Genomic DNA, 21,432 nt, shown 5'->3' on the forward strand with positions numbered 1-21,432 from the left:
CTGGAATTGATTTCCTCTGTGCATGTTCAATTTTTTTTTTACTATGAAGGATTTTAAAACATTGTTCTCATTGATTATAGTTATATCATACTATTTCGAATATGGAGAAGGCCAAAGAATTCTAAGCATCAAGGATTTTATTATTGATACTAATCACACCATCATTGATTATTCTCAAGTAATCATTTTCTTAAAACTGATATGCAGTTAGATTATCAAAATTCTAGTAATAATTTCCAATGAAATATAAAAACTATATCATTTTTTAAAGGCATTTCAAGAAGCATGGAAAGGATTATGCGAAGATGAAACACCCAACGGCTCAGCTTTAGTGATACGAAAGAACGAAACATATACTTTACAACCATCAACTTTTCGAGGTCCATGCGTATCTTCTAACATTCATATTCAGGTACTTTTGAAGATGTTAAGTGATGTATATAAAGATCTTGCAAAAAATCTCTTTGCTTCAAAACATGTTTATGTTAACAAAGTTGTAAGAAGTATTTTATTTTATTAAACAAAAAAAAAAGTATTTTATTTTAATGAATAGATAGATACTATATATATCGAGCCAAACACTTGGTGCACATATAAGAACATACACATACATACATACATAATATTAACATGCATGTATGATTCTTTTTCTTTTTGATAAGATTGATGGAAAACTCGAAGGGCCAAGGAAGCCGATATATTGGAAAAACAAAGAAAACAGGAGTTGGTTAGGTTTCAAGGATGTAGAAGGTCTCGTCATCAACGGCTCAGGAGTTCTTAATCCTCATGGGGAAGCTTGGTGGAAATCTGTTAGTCTCTCTAAACGACCAACAGTAAGTCATTCCCAACACAATCCTTTTAGTATATCTTTTACATTTCTATATGAATCCACACAAATGAATTTATTCGTGTATGAACAAGTGCTAACTTTTATAAATAACTTTTCAAGTGACAATCAGGGCCGGGTTATACTAAAGTAAACAAGTGCTAATTTTGCTTATTAATAACTTATTACGTTTTGTATCTACAGACAATTAGTTTTGCGTCATGCATGGACATTGTATATAATGGACTACATCACATAAATAGTCCAAGAAATCACATTTCAATTTATGGTTGCACCAATGCAACTTTATCAAATCTTGATATAAGCGCACCCGAAGACAGTCCAAACACGGATGGCATCAACATTTGTCTTTCACACAGAATCCAAATCTTAGACTCCTCTATTCAAACTGGTAATCTTTATTCTTCTTTTTGTTTGAATTTTAATATATTCATAGATTAAATGTTGGAAAATATGCTAAATTGCTTTATGGATGTGTTTATTACATGTTAGGTGATGATTGTGTTGCAATTACTGGTGGAAGGGGTGGTTCTTCAGATATCAACATTACTGGTGTAGCATGTGGTCCGGGTCACGGTATCAGGTTTGTTAGAAAATAAAAGTACAAAGAACTTTGAAATCATCAATATAGGTCTTCATAGGTGCATGAATCGATTTTTATATTTACACCACAAGTTACTGCAGTTTCAAATAGTTTATTATTTTTTTGTTGTGTAAATTATATATTTTACATGATTTTCTACTAAGATTATATTGTTTATTATGTCCAAACTTAAAACAAAACATAGTATTGGGAGTTTGGGGAAAGATAATGAGAGAGATGACATAGTCGAAAACGTGAACGTAAGAAGCTGTAGTTTTACAGGAACTCAAAATGGAGCAAGAATCAAGACTTGGAATGTAAAGTTTGACTTTTCCATCTTTTCTTTGCTAGCAAAATATTTTATTTCTGTTTAAAAATCGTGTAGTTTACATACTTTCATAGGGAGGACGAGGGTTGGCCAAAAATATTTTGTATGAAAATATTACATTGATAGATGCTGGATACCCCATCATCATCAATCAACACTATTTTGACAACAAAAAAAAACACTATTTTGACAAGAGTTTCCTCAAGGTAATTTTCAAACTGTAATTATTTTTTTATTGGAATATGAAAATCTATTGTATTTATTAGGAATCTAAATTATATACATATATAATTTTATAATACATTTTAAGAACCTATAATTAACTAGTAAATCAATTGAATTTCGTCATGTAAACCAAAACTTTAACGGATGCATATAAACATATTTGTTTAATTATTTTAATGAACTGACCAAATGTATCATACTGCATTGTAATGACTAAAATTCACATTCATTATTTTAAGATTCAATTCTTACTGAATGCAAACTAATGATATGTTATGAATTTTATAGGAAAGTGGAGTGAAAGTGGACAACATAACATTTAGATACTTTGAAGGTACTAGCTCAAGTGAAATTCCGATAAAGCTAGACTGTGATGAAACGGAAAATTGCCATAACATCACGATGGAACACATCAACATTACATCTCCAACCCCGGGTAAAAATCTCACCGCATATTGTAAATTCGCCGATGTGAGTAGCTCATTTGTCAACATTGATGTCGATTGTAATACAAATGAGGATCATCAACCTCATATATTGTCTCCTCTTCCATAAACTATCTACTCTAGGGCACTCTTTCTTGAAATGTTTATATGTAAGAACAAATTATGCTGATAATAGTTGTACATGCATGTTAACTGAATGTTAAATATTGGAAAAAATGGGAATCAATAATTTAATTAGCTCATTTCAAAAGAGCTACTGAATTTTGAATTTTATCTTTAATTGTGTTTATTTTTACGTGAATGGGTACATTCCATGATTATTTTTAACTGTGTGTTTATAGGAATCGTTTGCTCTTGATACCATAAAGATGTGTATTCAAGTGATAGTTTCTTATACAGAGGAAGAGAGCTAGGGTACATACAAGAGTAGTTCATGAGAATATACAATTGTACATAATTAAACCTGCAGTGTTAGCAATCATGGATACTGTAATCGAATCAATCATGAATATGATTATATCCTTAATAATGATAACGATAATATTTGTATGTACGTCACTTGAAATTAAATCATGATATATATTAAAATATTAGTTTTCTCTGTTAAATGTGGATATTAACAAGTCTAGAATTTGAAAATGGTGCATGGATCTTAAGATATTGTGATTATATATAGCTAATTTTGATTGGGTTGAACGTTGAATGCATACTTACTAAGTTGAATTAATGCAAACAAAGAAAGAAAGAAATATGTAGAGTTGATCTATTGCAAAACTTTGTCAAGTTATAATCAAAACTCAAAAGTATGCAAGGACACTCAACACAACATCTATACAACTCACAAGCCACAAACACACAATCTTACTAAATTTCTTACATTTCTTTTAGAAAGATTGGTTTATTTTATTATGGTTCAAATGGTGAGAAACTATAATCTCTCTTTAACTACGCAACAAAGCTTACAAATTTAAAATCGTTTTTAATATTATTTTTTTGCTAGAGAACAGTGAAATTTTATGGGTGCAGATTCATTTTTTTCAATTTTTTCCAAAAATATAATAACCATTTACTATTACTAGGGCTTGGAATTACTCTTCTCGGTAATTCTAATTGCATCGTACCATTTGCAACACGGAGATGCTCATGTTAATTTAAGTATCAAGGATTTTTTATCTGATGCTAAAAATACAACTGCTGCTCATTCTCAGGTAACCGTTTATATATTATTTAGATCCAATTATATTTTTAATACATAAATTTCTAAACAATTCAATCTCCTAATAGGCGTTTAAAGAGGCATGGAATGCGTTATGTGAAGCAAATGTGAATGGCACAACAACATCTCTTGTAATAAATGCCAACGAAACATATATCGTACAACCCCAGTTGTTTCAAGGTCCTTGTGCATCTCGTAATATTCATATTCAGGTATTTATCATCATACAATTATTTAGCTATATCGTCACAAAATGATCAACTTTTAAAGAAATCTCAATGTTTTACAAACATACATATATATATATATATATTTATATATGTGTGTGATTATATATGTTTTTGCAAGATTGATGGAAAACTTGAAGCGCCAAAGATGGTAAGGGAGTGGGGAAACTACGAAAGTAAATGTTGGTTATGTTTCACAAACGTGAAAGGTCTCGTCCTCAATGGATCTGGGATTCTCCATCCCCATGGTGAAGCTTGGTGGTCCTCTATTGAGCACTCCCACCGACCACGAGTATGTATTTTCTTTGTTTAAGGATTAAATTATATATAAATATATAATAGACTAACAAGCAAAGTATTTACAATTTATTTTGTTTGTGTAGACAATAGGATTTAGTGGAAGTAGTAACATCTTATATAATGGGCTCACTCAGATGAATAGCCCAAAGAATCACATTTCTATTTTAGATTGCACCAACGTAACTTTATCAAACTTCCATCTAATCGCACCGAAAGATAGTCCAAATACTGATGGCATCGATATTGCTCATTCAAACAATATCCGAATTTTCAACTCATCTATCCAAACCGGTATGTTATGTTCAGTTTTATTTGAATTAAATATTAATTAATATGTGTCAATATACATGGATTAATCATGAGAAATTACATAATTCCGTTTTTTTTGTGTGGTGATTTGTTTGTCAGGTGATGATTGTATTGCGATTAATGGTGGTTCGTATGATATCAACATAACTCATGTAGCATGTGGTCCAGGTCATGGCATCAGGTTCGCACGCATCATAAACATCTTAAAGGGCTTCCAAATTTAGACTTTTGGGTTTGGTTTTTGACAGAATTATACAAATATTTCTGATTGTTATTATGTGTTGCAGAAGTAATTAGATTGGTTTAGTACAAATTCATCTAGGATTATGATATATGTGTGATTTTGTACGAATATATATTTTTATATATCTTACAGGGATATCTTTCAAATTTCATTTTGACGTTTTATTTTGAAAAAATAATTAAATATTAATTGTGTATTTCGTCTTTGAAAAATCCTACAGTATTGGAAGTTTGGGGAGATATAGTGTAAACGATACGGTCCAGAACGTAAAAATAAGACACTGCAGCTTCAATGGAACAGAAAATGGAGCAAGAATAAAGACTTGGACTGTAAGAGTTTTTTTAAAAATTAAACTTATATACATACTTTTCTTTTTGTTTGCAAAATTACATACGTCTATTTTTACAAATTTATATAACTATCATATTACATTGTACATAATTTCTTAGGGAGGTCTCGGGGTCGCCAAAAATATATTATACGAGAATATAACATTAACAGATACCAAATATCCTATCATCATCGATCAACATTACTGTAATGGTGGCCACAATTGTACAAAAGAGGTAAACGAATTATATAATAATTTTTTAATTTGCAAAATATATTGTCTTTCGTATTTTGAATCTTAGACATCTGTTTTGTTAGATATATATATATATATATATAATTGTAAATTTCAGAATTTTAAAATAAAATAATACAACTGTTTAAAATGTTACAGGCGATGACTGCTGTGAAAGTGAGCAATGTGACATTTAGATACTTTACAGGAACATGTGCAAATGATATTGCGATAAAACTAGATTGTGATGAAGTAACGGGTTGTAAAGATATCGTGATGGAACACATCAACATCACTTCTTCATCTACGAAAAGGCCTCTAACCGCATATTGTCAATTTGCGGATATAATTAGTCACTTTGTCTCCATGAAAATCAAATGTGATTATTATGAAGAACCTTTAGTACCAGTTGAACCTCCACAACAGGTTGAACCTCCAACGCCGACTAAACCTCTGGCTCCAGCTAAACCTCCACGACACGTTGGACCTCTAATGCCGACTAAACCTCCAACCATGTTTCCTAAACCTCTGGCACCAGCTAAATCTCCACGACACGTTGAACTTCCAATGCCGACTAAACCTCCAACCATGTTTCCTAAACCTCTGGCTCCAGCTAAACCTCCACGACACGTTGAACCTCCAATGCCGACTAAACCTCCAACCATGTTTCCTAAACCATTGGCACCAGCTAAACCTCCTGTATACTATGCTAAACCTCCAGCGCCGAATGCTCAACCTTCGATGTTGTCTTTTCTTTCGTGCCTTATTTAAATTTTTATTGTGAACTTTCTATCGCATTTACTATATCAAAACTGTGATGAGATAGTCACTAGAGAATTAACGAAGAAATCTGTTAACCAGAAAGCTAATACACTAAAAGTTATAATTTATCTCATCAATCATTTTTTTTGTTCATACATCAGTTTAAATACGAAGATAAACATTTTTCTCTATCATCTATTTTTTGTTTTTTTTTTTTTTTTTTTTTCTTTCTGTACGTATGTATACGTATTTATTGTTTGTTTTTTCAAATGAATTTTACATCCACAAACATTTTGAGGTTTTTCTTCTTTTTGCGTTTGATGTTTGCATTTCTATTATGCAAAACATCTTATGGAATTTCATAAAACATGTACGAATATTTCAAAAAGGTTCAATTTGAACTTTTGTCTCATAAAAACATGTAAGCAAAAGAAAAAGAAAAAAGACTGATCAGTCTTCATGACAAAGATTACCAAGGCATATATATTCACGTCGTACTGTAAATGAATTGTGCCCGTATTATGGACTTATTTTTGGGTCATAGTCCTGAAGATGTGAAAAGCTTGAGTCATGCGATTTTTTCCCCGTGAAACTCACCGTTTTAGTTTAATTATGAATAATAAAACATATTATCATGTGATGCATTTAGTAATTTATATTTTTAATGTTATGTGGGAAATATTATCCATAGAAAATGCTATCTCTTTCCCACCCCAATATACATAGATTTTACGGAATATTTCTCATTTTGAATATTTATGAAGCTACCTGAGAAAATTTTCTCTGCTTCCTACTAAAATATATTTTAGGATATTAAATATTTCAAAATCCTGGTGGATAAAACAATTACCAATAAATAGTAGATACAATGCGTTGACCATGCATACTACCTAAGTATTAAGAATAGTTATAAACCCATTACCATAAAGGCATAAATATATAGTCTCTTTTAAATTTTATTCAAATTGATTTAATTCTTTAACAAAGAAAAAAAGAGTCATATTTTTTATTTTCGAAAATTTGCAAGTAATTAATACATTTATCAACTCTACACACATATATATATATATATATATATATATATATATATATACATACACACATCTTACAACATACACACTATTAACGCTCCATTTACTAAGAAAAAAGTATAATCTATATTTTCATTGATTAGTATAAAAATGGTGAGAAGATAAAAATTCGCATTTTAGTTGATATTGTTTTTTCATTGTTTCAGGAATTTTGTTCAAGTATATATTGTCTCACTACTTTTAATTTTACTAGGGTTTTGAGATACTGCTCTCAGTGCTTCTAATTGCATCATACCATTTACAGTACGGAAATGGTCGAATGATTCTAACCATGAAAGATTTTATATCTAATTCTAACTCTACAAATGTTGATCATTCTCAGGTAACTATTTATACAAGTTTATTTATTTATATCCGGATGATCAATTAAATATATTATATTTTTCCAGTTAAAATTGAATCATTGCTTGATAAAATTTTCGAAATAGGCATTTCAAAACGCATGGAGAGCGTTATGTGGAGGGAAAGGTGGATCAGCCTCGTTTGTAATACAAGCCCATGAAACATATACCATACAACCACAATTGCTTGAAGGTCCTTGCATGCCTCGTAATATTCATATTCAGGTATAATTCATACAAAGGACGTTATGGATCTTGTCATTTATTTGCATGTAACCTACTAACCTCTTTGCTTAATTTTGTGTTCACATTCCTGATTAAATCGATGACGACACCAAACCAAATGATTGGTACAAATAAAATCTTATTAGTTTCGTGTACAATACAATAAAACTAAGCGTAATCATAATTAAAAGTCAAAACGAACCAAAATTCATCAAAGCAAAATCAAATCTTCTGACTCGATTGGTAAACTTTTTTGGTACTGGGGAATGATTAATTTATTAGTTAGAATGTGATTATGTCAGCAAAGTTTCAAGAAATCTCATCATTTTGCAAACCTCTCATATACCTTGTTATTTTTCCTTGGACAAGATTGATGGAACAATTGAAGCTCCGAAGATGGCAAACGACTGGGGAAGGAATAAACTTGACTGTTGGTTATGTTTTGAAAAGGTGACAGGCCTCGTTCTCACTGGATCCGGTGTCCTCAATACCCATGGAGAAAGCTGGTGGTCTTCTGTTGCTCTCCAATCTCGACCAGTGGTACGTTGAAGCTGCATATTCAACATGTAGATTTTAAAGTATGCATTAATAGAACATTTATTTTCTGTGAGGACTTTAAGAACATATATATATATATATATATATATATATATATATACGCACATATATTGCTAGTATTATCTACAATTTACGATTTATTTTTTGCTTGTGCAGGCAGTAAGATTTTTTGGATGCCAAAACATTTTATATAATGGATTAACTCAGATCAATAGTCCAAGGAATCACATAACGATTTTGGATAGCAACAACGCAACTTTATCAAATCTTCATCTAATTGCCCCTGCAAGTAGTCCAAATACTGATGGCATTGATATCTCTCATTCACAAAATATCAATATTATGAGCTCCACAATCAAAACCGGTACTACCATTTTCCTTAGTTAAACGAAAATTAGACTACGCCATATACAGATTGATCAGGAGAAAGATTACAATATTTTATTTTATGATATTTATGGTTTTCTACCTATTAGGTGATGACTGTGTTGCAATTAAACGTAATTCATACAATATTAACGTAACTTACGTGACATGTGGTCCGGGTCATGGCATAAGGTTCGCACATATAAAATTAATTTTCAAATATATACTTTTACTATCAATTCTTGATCAATGTGTGACGAAAGTACAGTATCGGAAGTTTGGGGGAAGGAGGGGCATCTGAGGTAGTACAAAATGTGAATGTCAGACATTGCACCTTCACTGGAACACAAAATGGTGCAAGAATCAAGACTTGGCCTGTAAGTTTTTTTTTATTGTTTGTTATAGAATAAAATAATATACATAATATAAAAAACATATATCATGTACTTGGACGTTACATACCCTAATTTTGCAGGGAGGACAAGGGTTTGTCAAAAATATTTTGTACGAAGATATTACTCTAATAAATGCCAACTTCCCCATCATCATCGATCAACAATATCGTGATAATGCTGGTCAATATAAACAATCAGCAGGGGTAATATTTTTAAATCTACAGTCATATTTTAATACATGAATAGGTGCATGTGACCACAATATACATATGAAGTGATATTATTTTAATTTGAAATCTCTAATAAAAGACGATACATAAGTGATAAGTGAATGTAACTAAAACTGAAATATGCTTCAACCTTGATATTTTGAAAATTTAAGGCTCAGAGAGAGAGATGCTAAATTTCACGTATTTTTTTAGATTTGAGTATAACAAACATATGTTGTGTTCTTTCAGGCTACTGCTGTGAAAGTGAGCGACGTGACGTTTAGATCATTCACAGGGACTTGTGCCGCTCCTATTGCAATAAAACTAGATTGTGACCCGAATACAGGTTGTGACAACATCGTGATGGAACAAATCAATATCGCTTCTTCATCTCCGAAAACGCCGCTCACCTCGTACTGCAAATTTGCGCATGTCGTTAGTCGCTTTGTCTCCATTCCCATAACCTGTAGTTTTCATACTGAAGATTCTCAACCTGCGTCACTGAATCCTCAACCTTCCGCACCGTATGCTATATCCCCGACGACACCGCATACTCAGCCTCATGCACCAACTACTCAACCTCCACTGTTCTTTCGTTTCTATACAAATTTCAAAGCCTTCTTAGGAAGGTTGGGTCGTAACTGCTAGATTTATTATAGCAATATATTGTTATGAGTAGTCACTGTTACTTTACTAAAAAAAATAAAAAGAAAGTTTTAACTTATTTACAATAGTAATATTGTTTCCTGATGTGAGCTTAAATACAAAGATATAAATAATGTTATCAGTAACACACGCGCGCTAATTAAGAAGAAGACAAAATTACTTTTTACGTATTTTTACCACCAAAGATGATCAAGGGTGTTCATTAGTATGCTATGTATGTGTACAAGTAAAACGTATTTAGTATCCTCCTAATGACTAGAAATAGGACTATAGGAGCTAGGTTATACATTATCAACCGTTTGTAGACTTGTAGCCCAAAGACATTACATGCCGAACGTTTAAGTTAGAAGTGAACCAATTGTCGCGAGAATAAAGTAAATGTATGTGACTCACACGGTCTATGCTCACAATGACAACATTATTGTAAAGAATAAGTTTCGTTGTTAGTTTGTTACTATAATTTGTTTTTTTTTCTTATAAAGTAAGTTAAAATTCTTTATTATCTGTTTCCATCACTAAACCTAACAGTCTATAGCTATGTATTTAATGTCAAAATATTCAAACCTAAACATATATAGTTATATGCAATTAATGTGAGGCGAGACTAGGAAACTTAACATGAATGGCCACCAAATGTTTGAACCCAAAACAAAAACTATATGAATTATTAAGGAAAAAAAGATAAGTTTCACTCTTTTAACAAAGTAATGTTGACTTATAACAACCATTGACTACTAATAAGATTAAAAGATGCATATTTATAGTTATAAATAGTTAATGTAAACAAGTAATTTAATTCATATTGAATTTAATATTCACAAACTGCACCAACCTATCAAAATTAGTCAATAAAAAGAGGTAAGTGATTAATTAAACAGTAAATAAGTTAGTGGGCCTATAGATAAGCCCATTAGTAAATTGGAAAGAAAAAAACACCTTTAGGCCATAGCACAGTCACGCCAACCCTCTCGCTCGCTACATTAGACAGACTCTCTCACACCAAAAGTCTCTAAAAACACAACACACAAACTGCGCATTTTATCCTGCATCCCTCAGACGACGCTATCCTGCGCACCACCGTCCTCCTCCGTTCTCCTCCTCCTCCGAGACAATGGGAAAAGGCGGTGCACTTAGCGATGGAGTCATCAAGAAGATCCTCCTCTCCTACACCTACGTCGCGATCTGGATCTTCCTGAGCTTCACCGTCATCGTCTACAACAAATACATCCTCGACAAGAAGATGTACAATTGGCCTTTTCCGATCACACTCACCATGATCCACATGGCTTTTTGCTCTTCCCTCGCCGTCATCCTCATCAAAGTCTTCAAAATCGTCGAGCCTGTTTCAATGTCTCGAGATACTTACATCAGATCTGTAGTCCCGATCGGTGCTCTGTACTCGCTTTCTCTCTGGCTCTCCAATTCCGCTTACATTTACCTCTCCGTCTCCTTCATTCAGATGCTCAAAGCTCTAATGCCTGTCGCTGTTTACTCAATCGGAGTCCTTCTTAAGAAAGAATCGTTCAAATCGGAGACGATGACTAATATGCTCTCGATCTCTTTCGGTGTTGCGATTGCTGCTTATGGTGAGGCTAAGTTCGATACTTGGGGAGTTATGCTTCAGCTTGGTGCTGTAGCTTTCGAAGCAACGAGGTTGGTTTTGATTCAGATCTTGCTCACTTCTAAAGGAATCAATCTTAATCCAATCACTTCATTGTACTACGTTGCTCCTTGTTGTTTGGTGTTCCTCTTCTTCCCTTGGATCTTCGTCGAGCTTCCGATTCTTAGGGAAACTTCGAGTTTCCACTTTGATTTCGTGATTTTTGGGACTAATTCCGTATGTGCATTTGCTTTGAACCTTGCTGTGTTCCTCCTCGTTGGAAAGACCTCGGCTTTAACAATGAATGTTGCTGGTGTGGTTAAGGATTGGCTATTGATTGCCTTCTCTTGGTCTGTGATTAAAGATACGGTGACTCCGCTTAATCTCTTTGGTTACGGGCTTGCGTTCTTGGGTGTTGCGTATTACAATCACTGCAAGTTACAGGCGTTGAAGGCTAAGGATGCTCAGAAGAAGGTTCAGCAAGGTGATGAAGAAGAAGCTGGGAAGCTTTTGGAAGAGAGGGAAAGTGAAGCTGCTGCGAAACGGAATGAAACAGAAGACTGATTGAGTTGATGATCATAAGGAAAGGTTTGTGAATTTGATGAATGTGTGGAATTCAGAGGAATAAGAGTTGAAGTGTTAGGATGATTTTGGTAGCTTTGGAGGAAAATTTTCAACAGGATTTTGCGCATCATCTTTGGTTCACTTCTTTGCTTAGGTATGATCGTCTTTCTTATTGTCAATCTCTCTGGTTTTGAGTTTTAGTTGCTATGTTACTTTTAAGTTATGGCTGATTATATTTACATAGTGGATTTGATGGTACAAGGATTTTAGAAGTTTTAATGTCTTTGTGATGATTTACAATGTACCACTCGGATCTTGTGTTCTATGGAGTTTTCTTTGTTTCTTATGAATCTATTTTGGTTTACTTTTATAATGCCATTGAGATCCTGTTTGGTTCTAAGTTATTATCAAGATTCAAGATAAAGATGTTAAAAGCATGAAACTGAACCTTTGTGTCGGAAAGCAAACATGTTTAAACTTACAAACATATCATAGAGCTCATACTTGACATCGACAAACTCAATACTATATAGGTTGTTCAGTTTTCACTATATGAGCTTGTGTCAACAACTATTTGAGCTTGCCTCCGACATAATTCGAACAACAACAATCGTTTTGAGTTTTGTGATGAACCAGATCTGAAGTGGGCTTGAGCCCAACCCCATTGAAAGAATGTTTGTCCAGTCCATGAACGCGAGAAAAAAAAAAACTTAAAAGCTCCCATGTGGCTTACTTCTTTTTGAAATTCAGCTGGATTGAGTTTCGGTTAAAGGTTTGGTCACACGTGAAAACTACAAAAACCGAGACTTCTTATACGGCTCTACTACATTTGCTTGTCGGCAATTATTTCGTGGATTTGCATTTCCCAATTCTAGAAAATAATTGAATATCTTAACAATAAAATATAAAACTCTTTTTAATTTTAGTTTCAAAGAAAATAAAAAAAAATCAAAGCGCCGCAGTCGACGTCCCACTGACCTACCTACCAACCCACCCAAAAAGGGCAAGAAAACTAGCAGACTGGTTAAAAGTAAAACCCTAAAATCTCAACGAAAGGGACGACCAATTGTTCGACGATTGGTCATGGGGAAAACCGGAATCCAATTGTTCGACGATTCGAGGAATGGGTTTTTCTCCGTTTCCGATTTAGGATTCGATTCGAGCCTAAACAGCTCTAATTACCACCCAATTGGTGGGTTATTCGCCAGCGTTAATCAGACTAATCCATTCGCATCCCTCTCGTCCTCGGATCTTTCCAACAGAGGCAACAACAGCTTCTCTACCCAGCTCAATGATCTCTACACCAAGTATATGCCGGGAAAAGAGGAGGAGGAAGAAGTAGTTAATGGCGAGAAGAGGAAGAGGAAGAAGAAAGGTGGGCTCACACTGAAGATTAAGATCGCTAATCCTTCGTTGCGGCGGCTATTAAGCGGAGCAGTAGCTGGAGCGGTGTCGAGAACGGTGGTTGCGCCGTTGGAGACAATCAGGACGCATCTAATGGTGGGAAGTGGAGGAAACTCCAGCACTGAAGTGTTCAGTGATATCATGAAGCATGAAGGTTGGACTGGTCTCTTCAGGGGCAATTTGGTCAATGTCATTCGTGTTGCACCTGCTCGAGCCGTCGAGGTACCACTATGATAATCCTAACCAAACATGTATCATTGTTTATAATTGAAATGCAGATTGAGCAAGTTTCTGACTTTTATACTAATATATCTCGTTGACTCTTTACCTGTGAAAAGTCTTGTGTCTTATGCTGAATTGATGAGACTTTGGTACTCAACTTTCTTTGTTTTCCAATTCTTGTATGTGTAGCTTTTTGTATTCGAGACCGTAAACAAGAAATTGTCGCCGCCACATGGACAAGAATCGAAAATCCCAATTCCAGCTTCTTTACTGGCTGGTGCCTGTGCTGGAGTTAGCCAGACACTCTTGACATACCCTCTTGAACTAGTCAAGACTCGCCTTACAATTCAGGTTTGATCCATTTAGATTGTATTTTGTTAGAAATAATTAGGTGATCTCACTCCCTTGTAGCTGAAGGATTTGTGGCCTTAGTACATGTCACGTTGTTTTTGACAAGAATTCAGTTAGATAGTTCATTGTAATATCGGATCTATATAGTTCTTTGCTCAGTAATGGGTCTTCCAAACTTATTGCAGAGAGGTGTTTACAAAGGGATTTTTGATGCGTTTCTCAAAATCATACGCGAGGAAGGACCCACAGAACTCTACAGGGGTCTTGCTCCTAGCCTTATTGGAGTTGTTCCATACGCAGCTACAAATTACTTTGCATATGATTCTTTGAGAAAAGCATACCGGAGTTTTTCAAAGCAGGAGAAGATTGGAAACATTGAGACTCTTTTGATAGGTTCTTTAGCAGGTGCACTATCGAGCACTGCAACTTTCCCTCTTGAAGTGGCCCGGAAGCATATGCAGGTGGGAGCTGTTAGCGGGAGGGTTGTGTACAAGAACATGTTGCACGCTCTGGTGACCATACTTGAGCATGAAGGTATTCTCGGTTGGTACAAAGGGCTTGGACCGAGTTGCTTGAAGTTGGTTCCTGCTGCTGGAATCTCCTTCATGTGTTATGAAGCTTGCAAGAAGATACTCATCGAGAACAACCAAGAAGCTTGATTTTGGAATTGTATGGATTCGTGGCAAATTTTAAGGATTGATCAGAGAAACACATTGTGGATACTAATTGGGTTCATTTTACACCACTTGAGATTTCACAAATTAGTATTGAGGGGGGATTAAAAGATTCACTCTACCTTTTTGTTTGAACTTTACGTTTTCAATTTTTGATTGATCTGATTCTGATTCAAATAAGAGTTTACACAATATCTCTTCAAATATGTAACTTTACTGATCAAGTCCCATAATGACAAAGATTTCGTTAAAAGTTCAAAAAAATAAATGTCATTCTATTTGTACTGATGGGTGAGACAAAACAAGAGGGCGAGTTCACCCGAAGACATCAACACTTGCACCAACAATTGACGTACACCATCATATCCATAAACTTTTTGTAGTAAAGTGAAAAGCTTAGCATATAAACTTCAGATTCTTAGATAAAAAGAAAACTCCAATCCCTTTTTAGGACAACAAGTTCCAACATTACATAAGTGTGAGTCTAACAAGCTTTAAATAAAATAAATATAAGAAAGAATAACAAATTCTTTTTGTAGACTATGTATCATTTGGGTCCACATCTTCTTCCCCACTGGAAAATCATTACAATAGTGTTACGAACAATTTCACCTTCTCTGGCTACTCGGAGAAAGCTAATCTTGGACATGGAATCACCTTAACTGCCCGGTTCACTGGGGTTTGATGGGTTTAGATGATTTGGAATTCCCATTGCGCGTTTTTGATATATGCACACACAAGTATATAAATAGGGTCTAAAAGACACCTCCTTTGCCATTGAAGTTGTTGGCATTGGGATTGGCGTCCACAAAGGGATTGATCCTGACCCAAAGCAACGAGAAGATGGAGGCGAGAAGAACAGACCAGACAATGACGATGGTTGGTGTTCGGTTTTGTCTTCCCAACAGACCTTTCAAGAAAGGGTAGAGATGGGCAATAACCCATAAGGCGAAGAAGAGCTTCCCGAAAAGCGGACCCCACGACTGGTAGCCACTGTTTACAGCATAAGAGACACCAGCCACAATGCCTATGAGGTTCACAAGTAGGACGGTGGTTGGTGGAATGAGAAGAGCTGTCCATTTGAAGATGTAGAGTTCTGCAAAATCCCCATCTTCGTCTGTGGCTTTAGATGTAACGGTGAAGTTGGTGTCGATACCAGCAAGAACCTTAAGTAGACCTTGGAAGACAGCAAAAAGATGGGCGGATGTGCCACCAATGACCCAGAACTGCTCGTTCCTCCACCAATCCTCAATGCTCACACCGCTCCATCTCAGCTCCAGGATTCCAGTCACAGCAATTGAGATGAAGAGTAGAATGAACCAAATACTCGCGTAGTTGCTTATCTGCAACAATGATGATGACAAAAAAATGCATTCACAAAATGGGATTCAAATAGTAAATAGCAGTGTGGTCAGTTTTACAAACCTCGGGTATGATGAATCTGTCGGTGATGAGACAAAAAGCGGGAAGAATACAATACGCAATAAGAGGGATGGATGTAATAGGATAGACGATGGTGTTGATATAAGCGATCCTCTCCAAAAGTCTCAACCTTCCATGGTAACCATACCAGATAGGACAATGTCTGCTAAGAAGAATCTCGATAGATCCCAAAGCCCATCGAAGAACTTGGTTCAAACGATCAGAAAGATTGATTGGTGCAGATCCCTTGAACGCAGGGCGTGGAGGATTGCAGTAGATCGATATCCAACCCCGGGCATGCATCTTGAACCCAGTAAGAATATCTTCCGTCACGGAACCATAGATCCAACCAATCTAACAAAAGTGCCAAATAAGATGTCATCAAACAGGTAAGAAAGAGAACATAAGAAGATTCTGTAGCTGCATTTGAAAACTGACCTCTTTGCCCCATTCAGTCTTGTCTTCGTAACCACAGCTTATAACATGAATAGCCTCCTTCAGAAGAGTAGCGGGATTGGTTGTTGGTGGAATGCCGCCTTGTTCCATGAAGGTTGCCGCAATAAATACCGGCGACTGACCAAAACGCTTCTCTACACTCCTCTGGGACATTAGAATAGACCTCTCATCATCATAACCTGCATAAACAAGGATTGTAAGATTTCACCATCACATAAATCATTACATAAAGAAGTGATGTTATTACACAATCAGCTCAATCAAACCTTCAAAACCCTCATCGATGTCCTCCATATTGAAAAGTGGAGCATTGGAGTCACTTCTGTTGATGCCTCTCCTCTTTTCGTAGTTATACTTCTTGCTACTTTTACCTTTCTTCCTTGACCCGCAACAGCTCTTGACAATAATATTTGGTTCTAAATCTTCTTCCGTCAAAACAGGATCATACCCATATAGAGCCTGCCTATTAAAACAACAACCAGTACCCACATATACTGGACCCTGGATACCATCCAACCCCTTCATGTTAATCTGCCCAAGAGAACAAATATCCAAGTCAGGCCATAGCAGAAACGAGTAAATCCAACCAAAATATGAACAAAAGAGAAACAAAAGACAATGGGGAAGTGATACTCACATCGAAAAAGACTATATTCCTGTTGGCATATCGATCGTGCAAATCAATACCGTCAAAACGTTGAGGGAACTGGACATAGCAGCACTTCTTTCCAATAGCCGGGTCCATCATGAAACACATAGCTTCTTTAATAGCCTTACTGTTATTAAAGTAATGATCACAATCCACGTTCAAAAGATATGCTCCATTGGTAAGAACAGCAGATACACGGATCTGTCAAAGTAAAGAGATACTAAATTAGGAGAGAACACATAGCCTAGAAAAAAAAGAATGTGAAGCAACGGCTACACAAGAAGAACGTTTCTTAGGCAGTGAACAAGAGAATAAAATAGAGGACACAATAGGATTCTGAAAGTTAACAAACCAATGCATTCATAGCTCCAGCCTTTTTGTGGTGTTGAAATCCAGGCCGCTTTTCACGAGAAACATAGATGAGTCTAGGCAGCTCATTTCCATCGGTATCCAGACCCCCACTATGGCCTAAGAACACCTGAAATTGAAACAAAACGATGTAAACATGTTTCCTTTACGTTATCCTCTCTGTCACAATCAAGGGATTGCCACACTGTACCTGTATCATTCCAGGATGATCTCTAGTGTTGTTACCAGGCCAGGGAGTACCATCCTGCATTGTCCAGCCTTCTTCAGGGATTTTCTGTGCTTTGGCAACAAGAGCATTTATCCTCACTTTAAACTCTTCATACTCTCTCTGTCAATACAAACCAAAGAAAAAGTCAGTCAATCTCTTTGCCGTATGGATGAGAAGCAGGTGGACTTTTCAAATGACCTTCATAGCTCGTCGCTCTTTAACAAAAGACGGTTGGATCTTGTCCTTCAAGTAATCTATCTTCTGGGCAAAATAGAATTCAGGGGCCCTAGGTTCAATGTTGAATTTCTTGCAAAATGGTACCCATTTCTTTGCAAACTCAGCGGTTTCAGAAAGGGATTCAAAGGTAAGCATAGCTGAACCATCATCTGAAACATAACAGGCTACTTTATCTACCGGGTAGTCCACAGAAAGAATCGAGAGAACTGTGTTTGCTGTAACAAGGGGAGGCTCTTTCAATGGGTCCACTGTACTAACAAACACATCAACAGGAACGAGCTGTGATGGTTCACCGTCTCGATCATATCTACAATAAGAAACCAAAAAATCAAAACACATATAAAATCAGTATAATAGCTAAGCTCTATCTTAATAAACACTCCACTTGGCATGCTTCTATCATAGTCTAGTCGGAAACTTCACATGGTCAGTAGATTGCAGATGGTTTTCTACTAAATTTCAAGATTTACAATCATAATCTTCTTAAGATATATCATAATCAAAATTCAGATGCACCATTGTCTAAATTTAAATTAAATTTACAGGGGGAAAAAGTCAACTATCGAAAACTGTGATAGAAGATATCAAGTTAATACATAAAAGAGAGATGAGAGTAGGGGATGTATAAACTTAAAGACCAACCTTATAGCGAGACGGTCAAGATAAGTCTCCCTGTTAATGGGGTACCATTTGGGAAACTGATCAAGAAGCCAAGAAAATGCAAACCAGATCTCACAGATAACCGAGGTCAACCACAAAGGATATGCATTTTTCACAGGGTGAGTTGTACGATATTGCAAGAAGAAACACAAGATGATAAGCCGGAGAATAATCACAACCCGATAAGGGGTTAGGCGAGAAGATGGGATAGGCACCACACGACTCATAGGAAGACGTGTATCATCAGCCCTGTAAGTACGAGAACCATAATTGAGTGGAAGGAAACAAATGTAACAAAGCAGATACTTAATTATGTCTATCAATACATAATAAGAAACCAAGAGTGGTTATTAGCATCACGGCCAAGAGCTGTTTGAGTTGGACAATAAAGATATTGGTCTAGTATTTCCACTTACATTTGGAGTTCTTCGCCATTGGAACCAGTCCCTTCAATTTCTCCTCCTTTCCCTTCATGGTATTTACCAGTCATCTGTAACATATTTTTCTCCTGCTTCAGCTTCCAGCCTTCAACTCTTTCTTTCCAGTCAACATTACCAAGCCCATAAGAGTTCAAGTCTTTTGACGGGTCCACGATTCTTACAGGGACTGCAATTTTTAGCGGGAGCTATCAGTTACGGTACACAAAATATATATGTTGTAAAAATGAATAGGAATCACATTTAACAAAGACCACGTGCACAAGGGAAAAACATATGAATACCAGGTTGCCGTGGATCAATATATGGAGATGAAATAGCATTCCTGTCAGAAGGACCCAAAGGACCTGATGTAGTTCGCACAGATTGTGTATCAGGCGTGCGAATCTCTCCAGAAACCTGTGTATAGAAAAAGGTCATGAATCTATTGAAAACAGACACAACTAACAACATCTATTATTATTTCTTAATTTGGATGACCATGTACTATCAGAAAAAAATTCTGTTAAGATTTGTTCACATATAACATTAACGTGAATAGTAAGTAATAAATGACCACTCTAGGGATTTATTGAGTAATACAAATCACTCTAGAGTCTAAAGGGAAAATGTAGGTCCCTACCGTATGGCCATGGGTGAGAAGAGGAATTGGTTGAGATTCATGTCTAGAGGAAGAAGAAAACTCTTCGCCATGGCGTTGGTGTCTCGCCTTGTTAGCTCCCTGGGCGTAATTGAACTCATTCTCGATATCATCAACATCATCCTCATCTTCATCTCCTTCAACACGAGGACTCCCTGGAAAATTCCAAAAAATTGTTCAACACAACAGCAAAGAAACAAAAAGAGAAAATCCATATATAGCAATTGCCAACAAAAAGAAAAAGACAACTGACCCCTGTGTCGTCTGAATCTAGTCTTGCATTGAGGGCAACACTGAGTTCCATCTTTCCTCTCGTACTCATAGCAAGGCCGACACACAGGGAAGGCACATTCATTACACGCGACAAAGACATCTCCAGTTTCAGCGAGTCCAACATCATCACCACAGATCTGACATATCTGGCCATTCATATTCTTCAAAGGTTTGGTCTGCACTTTGACCAACATTGCATCATTGTTAGTCATTGAGTATTAGAAACTACAGAAAGAGATGAGCAAGGATCTAAATCAAAACAATCAATGCAGATCTGAATTAAGGCGAGTCACAGTCTGTATCCCATGGCGGGAACTAACGAGATCTAGTTGAGCTAAATCTCAATAAGTAAAGCTAAACTTTAAGAGTCAAAGATTTTAGCTTAAAAAAGTTAACGAACTGAAATCCACCGACACTTTCCATAAGAGATTTTAAGAAAACAGATGCGGCATTAATTGATATAGATCACAACAATTTGAAGAATTGGAGCAGAAAAGTTTCCATTTTCAGACACTTACTTGATCAACTGACACTAACTAACTACACAGTCAAAGGAAGCGAAATCTGAGTTTCAATGATCCAATTATGGATCCAAAAGAGACGAGATTTAGAAACAGAGAAATCTAGATGAGATCTACACATCAAAAATTGTAAGAACGAAAAACAATAACAAAAAAATGGGAAAAAGGGAAGATGAACAGACCCCGCCATCAGATTCATGTCGGATCCGAACGAGCTCGTTTCTCCGGTAGGATCCAGCAACCAAGCCGGCACTGGCCTCCATCGCAGCCACCGACACACAGAGAAAGAGAGAGATTCACAAAATTCAAAATTGGGAAATTCGTAGCCGATTCAATACGGCATCTCGAAAACCCAAATCTACTAAAAAAGGATGTTCACACACTCCTCTGTCACTCTCTCTCTCTATTTGATATCTCAAGCTGCTTCTTCTTCAAATCTGCTTTTGCCTATTTTATCGCAGAGTGATGTGTTTTTTCTTAATTTTTAAATGACAAGTACATTATTTTACCGGAGATGGTGACGGTAGTAGTAGCCTCTTCCTCTCCCACCGTTTTAGCTCAGCTCGGCTCTATTCGGCTCAAGTTATCATCTCTCTACTTTTTAAAGTGAGCCGTTCTGGCTTCCCCACTAGACGCGCCAGCTTCTTAGTATGTGACGTGGCAAAATCTTATTGCAAGAAAGAGATAGGACAAAGTATGATTGTTTGATTATATTAAAAAAAAAAAAGAAGAAGCCACGTTGTTGTTGGCTCTGGTACCAGCCTGTTCTTTTTTATTTGCTATCACCTGTCGGTGGACTCAAAATAACTAGTGTTGATTAGGTTCTAATTGTTAGCTTAAGA

General features: G+C 35.8%; 6 protein-coding genes across 7 annotated transcripts; 5 read left to right on the top strand and 1 right to left on the bottom strand.

The window, feature by feature from the left end:
• Nucleotides 1-22: 22 nt before the first annotated feature.
• AT4G32370 (Pectin lyase-like superfamily protein) lies at nucleotides 23-1,982 on the top strand (the record flags this gene model as incomplete). The annotated part of the gene is made up of 7 exons (NM_119389.2): nucleotides 23-178; nucleotides 272-412; nucleotides 663-833; nucleotides 1,031-1,238; nucleotides 1,340-1,430; nucleotides 1,636-1,747; nucleotides 1,833-1,982. The coding sequence occupies 7 exons, from the start codon at nucleotides 23-25 to the stop codon at nucleotides 1,980-1,982; spliced, it is 1,029 nt and encodes a 342-aa protein (NP_194963.2).
• Nucleotides 1,983-3,579: 1,597 nt separating this feature from the next.
• On the top strand, nucleotides 3,580-6,155 carry AT4G32375 (Pectin lyase-like superfamily protein). The gene is made up of 8 exons (NM_001342146.1): nucleotides 3,580-3,637; nucleotides 3,714-3,857; nucleotides 3,994-4,164; nucleotides 4,256-4,463; nucleotides 4,581-4,662; nucleotides 4,946-5,054; nucleotides 5,175-5,291; nucleotides 5,450-6,155. The coding sequence occupies exons 3-8, from the start codon at nucleotides 4,021-4,023 to the stop codon at nucleotides 6,059-6,061; spliced, it is 1,272 nt and encodes a 423-aa protein (NP_001320112.1). The 5' UTR covers nucleotides 3,580-3,637; nucleotides 3,714-3,857; nucleotides 3,994-4,020; the 3' UTR covers nucleotides 6,062-6,155.
• Nucleotides 6,156-7,176: 1,021 nt separating this feature from the next.
• Nucleotides 7,177-9,959, top strand: AT4G32380 (pectin lyase superfamily protein). 2 transcript variants are annotated; one of them, NM_001342147.1, is made up of 9 exons: nucleotides 7,177-7,236; nucleotides 7,337-7,465; nucleotides 7,572-7,709; nucleotides 8,079-8,249; nucleotides 8,424-8,631; nucleotides 8,744-8,825; nucleotides 8,902-9,010; nucleotides 9,109-9,231; nucleotides 9,487-9,959. In NM_001342147.1, the coding sequence occupies exons 1-9, from the start codon at nucleotides 7,234-7,236 to the stop codon at nucleotides 9,883-9,885; spliced, it is 1,362 nt and encodes a 453-aa protein (NP_001320113.1). In that variant the 5' UTR covers nucleotides 7,177-7,233; the 3' UTR covers nucleotides 9,886-9,959. The 2 variants fall into 2 exon arrangements, with proteins under 2 accessions (NP_001320113.1, NP_001328931.1); NM_001342148.1 differs by lacking the exon at nucleotides 9,109-9,231 and having other exon boundaries at nucleotides 9,487-9,918.
• A 920-nt stretch (nucleotides 9,960-10,879) lies between these two features.
• Nucleotides 10,880-12,505, top strand: AT4G32390 (Nucleotide-sugar transporter family protein). Its single transcript, NM_119391.2, has 2 exons — nucleotides 10,880-12,310; nucleotides 12,398-12,505. The coding sequence occupies exon 1, from the start codon at nucleotides 11,015-11,017 to the stop codon at nucleotides 12,065-12,067; it is 1,053 nt and encodes a 350-aa protein (NP_194965.1). The 5' UTR covers nucleotides 10,880-11,014; the 3' UTR covers nucleotides 12,068-12,310; nucleotides 12,398-12,505.
• A 312-nt stretch (nucleotides 12,506-12,817) lies between these two features.
• SHS1 (Mitochondrial substrate carrier family protein) lies at nucleotides 12,818-14,982 on the top strand. Its single transcript, NM_119392.4, has 3 exons — nucleotides 12,818-13,693; nucleotides 13,883-14,044; nucleotides 14,230-14,982. Exons 1-3 carry the CDS (start codon nucleotides 13,151-13,153, stop codon nucleotides 14,701-14,703), a joined length of 1,179 nt encoding a protein of 392 aa, NP_194966.1. The 5' UTR covers nucleotides 12,818-13,150; the 3' UTR covers nucleotides 14,704-14,982.
• Nucleotides 14,955-21,309, bottom strand: CESA1 (cellulose synthase 1). Its single transcript, NM_119393.3, has 14 exons — nucleotides 20,773-21,309; nucleotides 20,050-20,245; nucleotides 19,779-19,951; nucleotides 19,441-19,555; nucleotides 19,136-19,325; nucleotides 18,702-18,968; nucleotides 18,021-18,366; nucleotides 17,805-17,942; nucleotides 17,598-17,723; nucleotides 17,234-17,446; nucleotides 16,863-17,127; nucleotides 16,579-16,775; nucleotides 16,144-16,494; nucleotides 14,955-16,061 (listed from the first exon to the last, which is right to left on the bottom strand). The coding sequence occupies exons 1-14, from the start codon at nucleotides 20,851-20,853 to the stop codon at nucleotides 15,474-15,476; spliced, it is 3,246 nt and encodes a 1,081-aa protein (NP_194967.1). The 5' UTR covers nucleotides 20,854-21,309; the 3' UTR covers nucleotides 14,955-15,473.
• Nucleotides 21,310-21,432: the final 123 nt, after the last annotated feature.

This window comes from Arabidopsis thaliana, chromosome 4 (genome assembly GCF_000001735.4).
Source record: "Arabidopsis thaliana chromosome 4, partial sequence".
NCBI classification, from domain to species: domain Eukaryota; kingdom Viridiplantae; phylum Streptophyta; class Magnoliopsida; order Brassicales; family Brassicaceae; genus Arabidopsis; species Arabidopsis thaliana.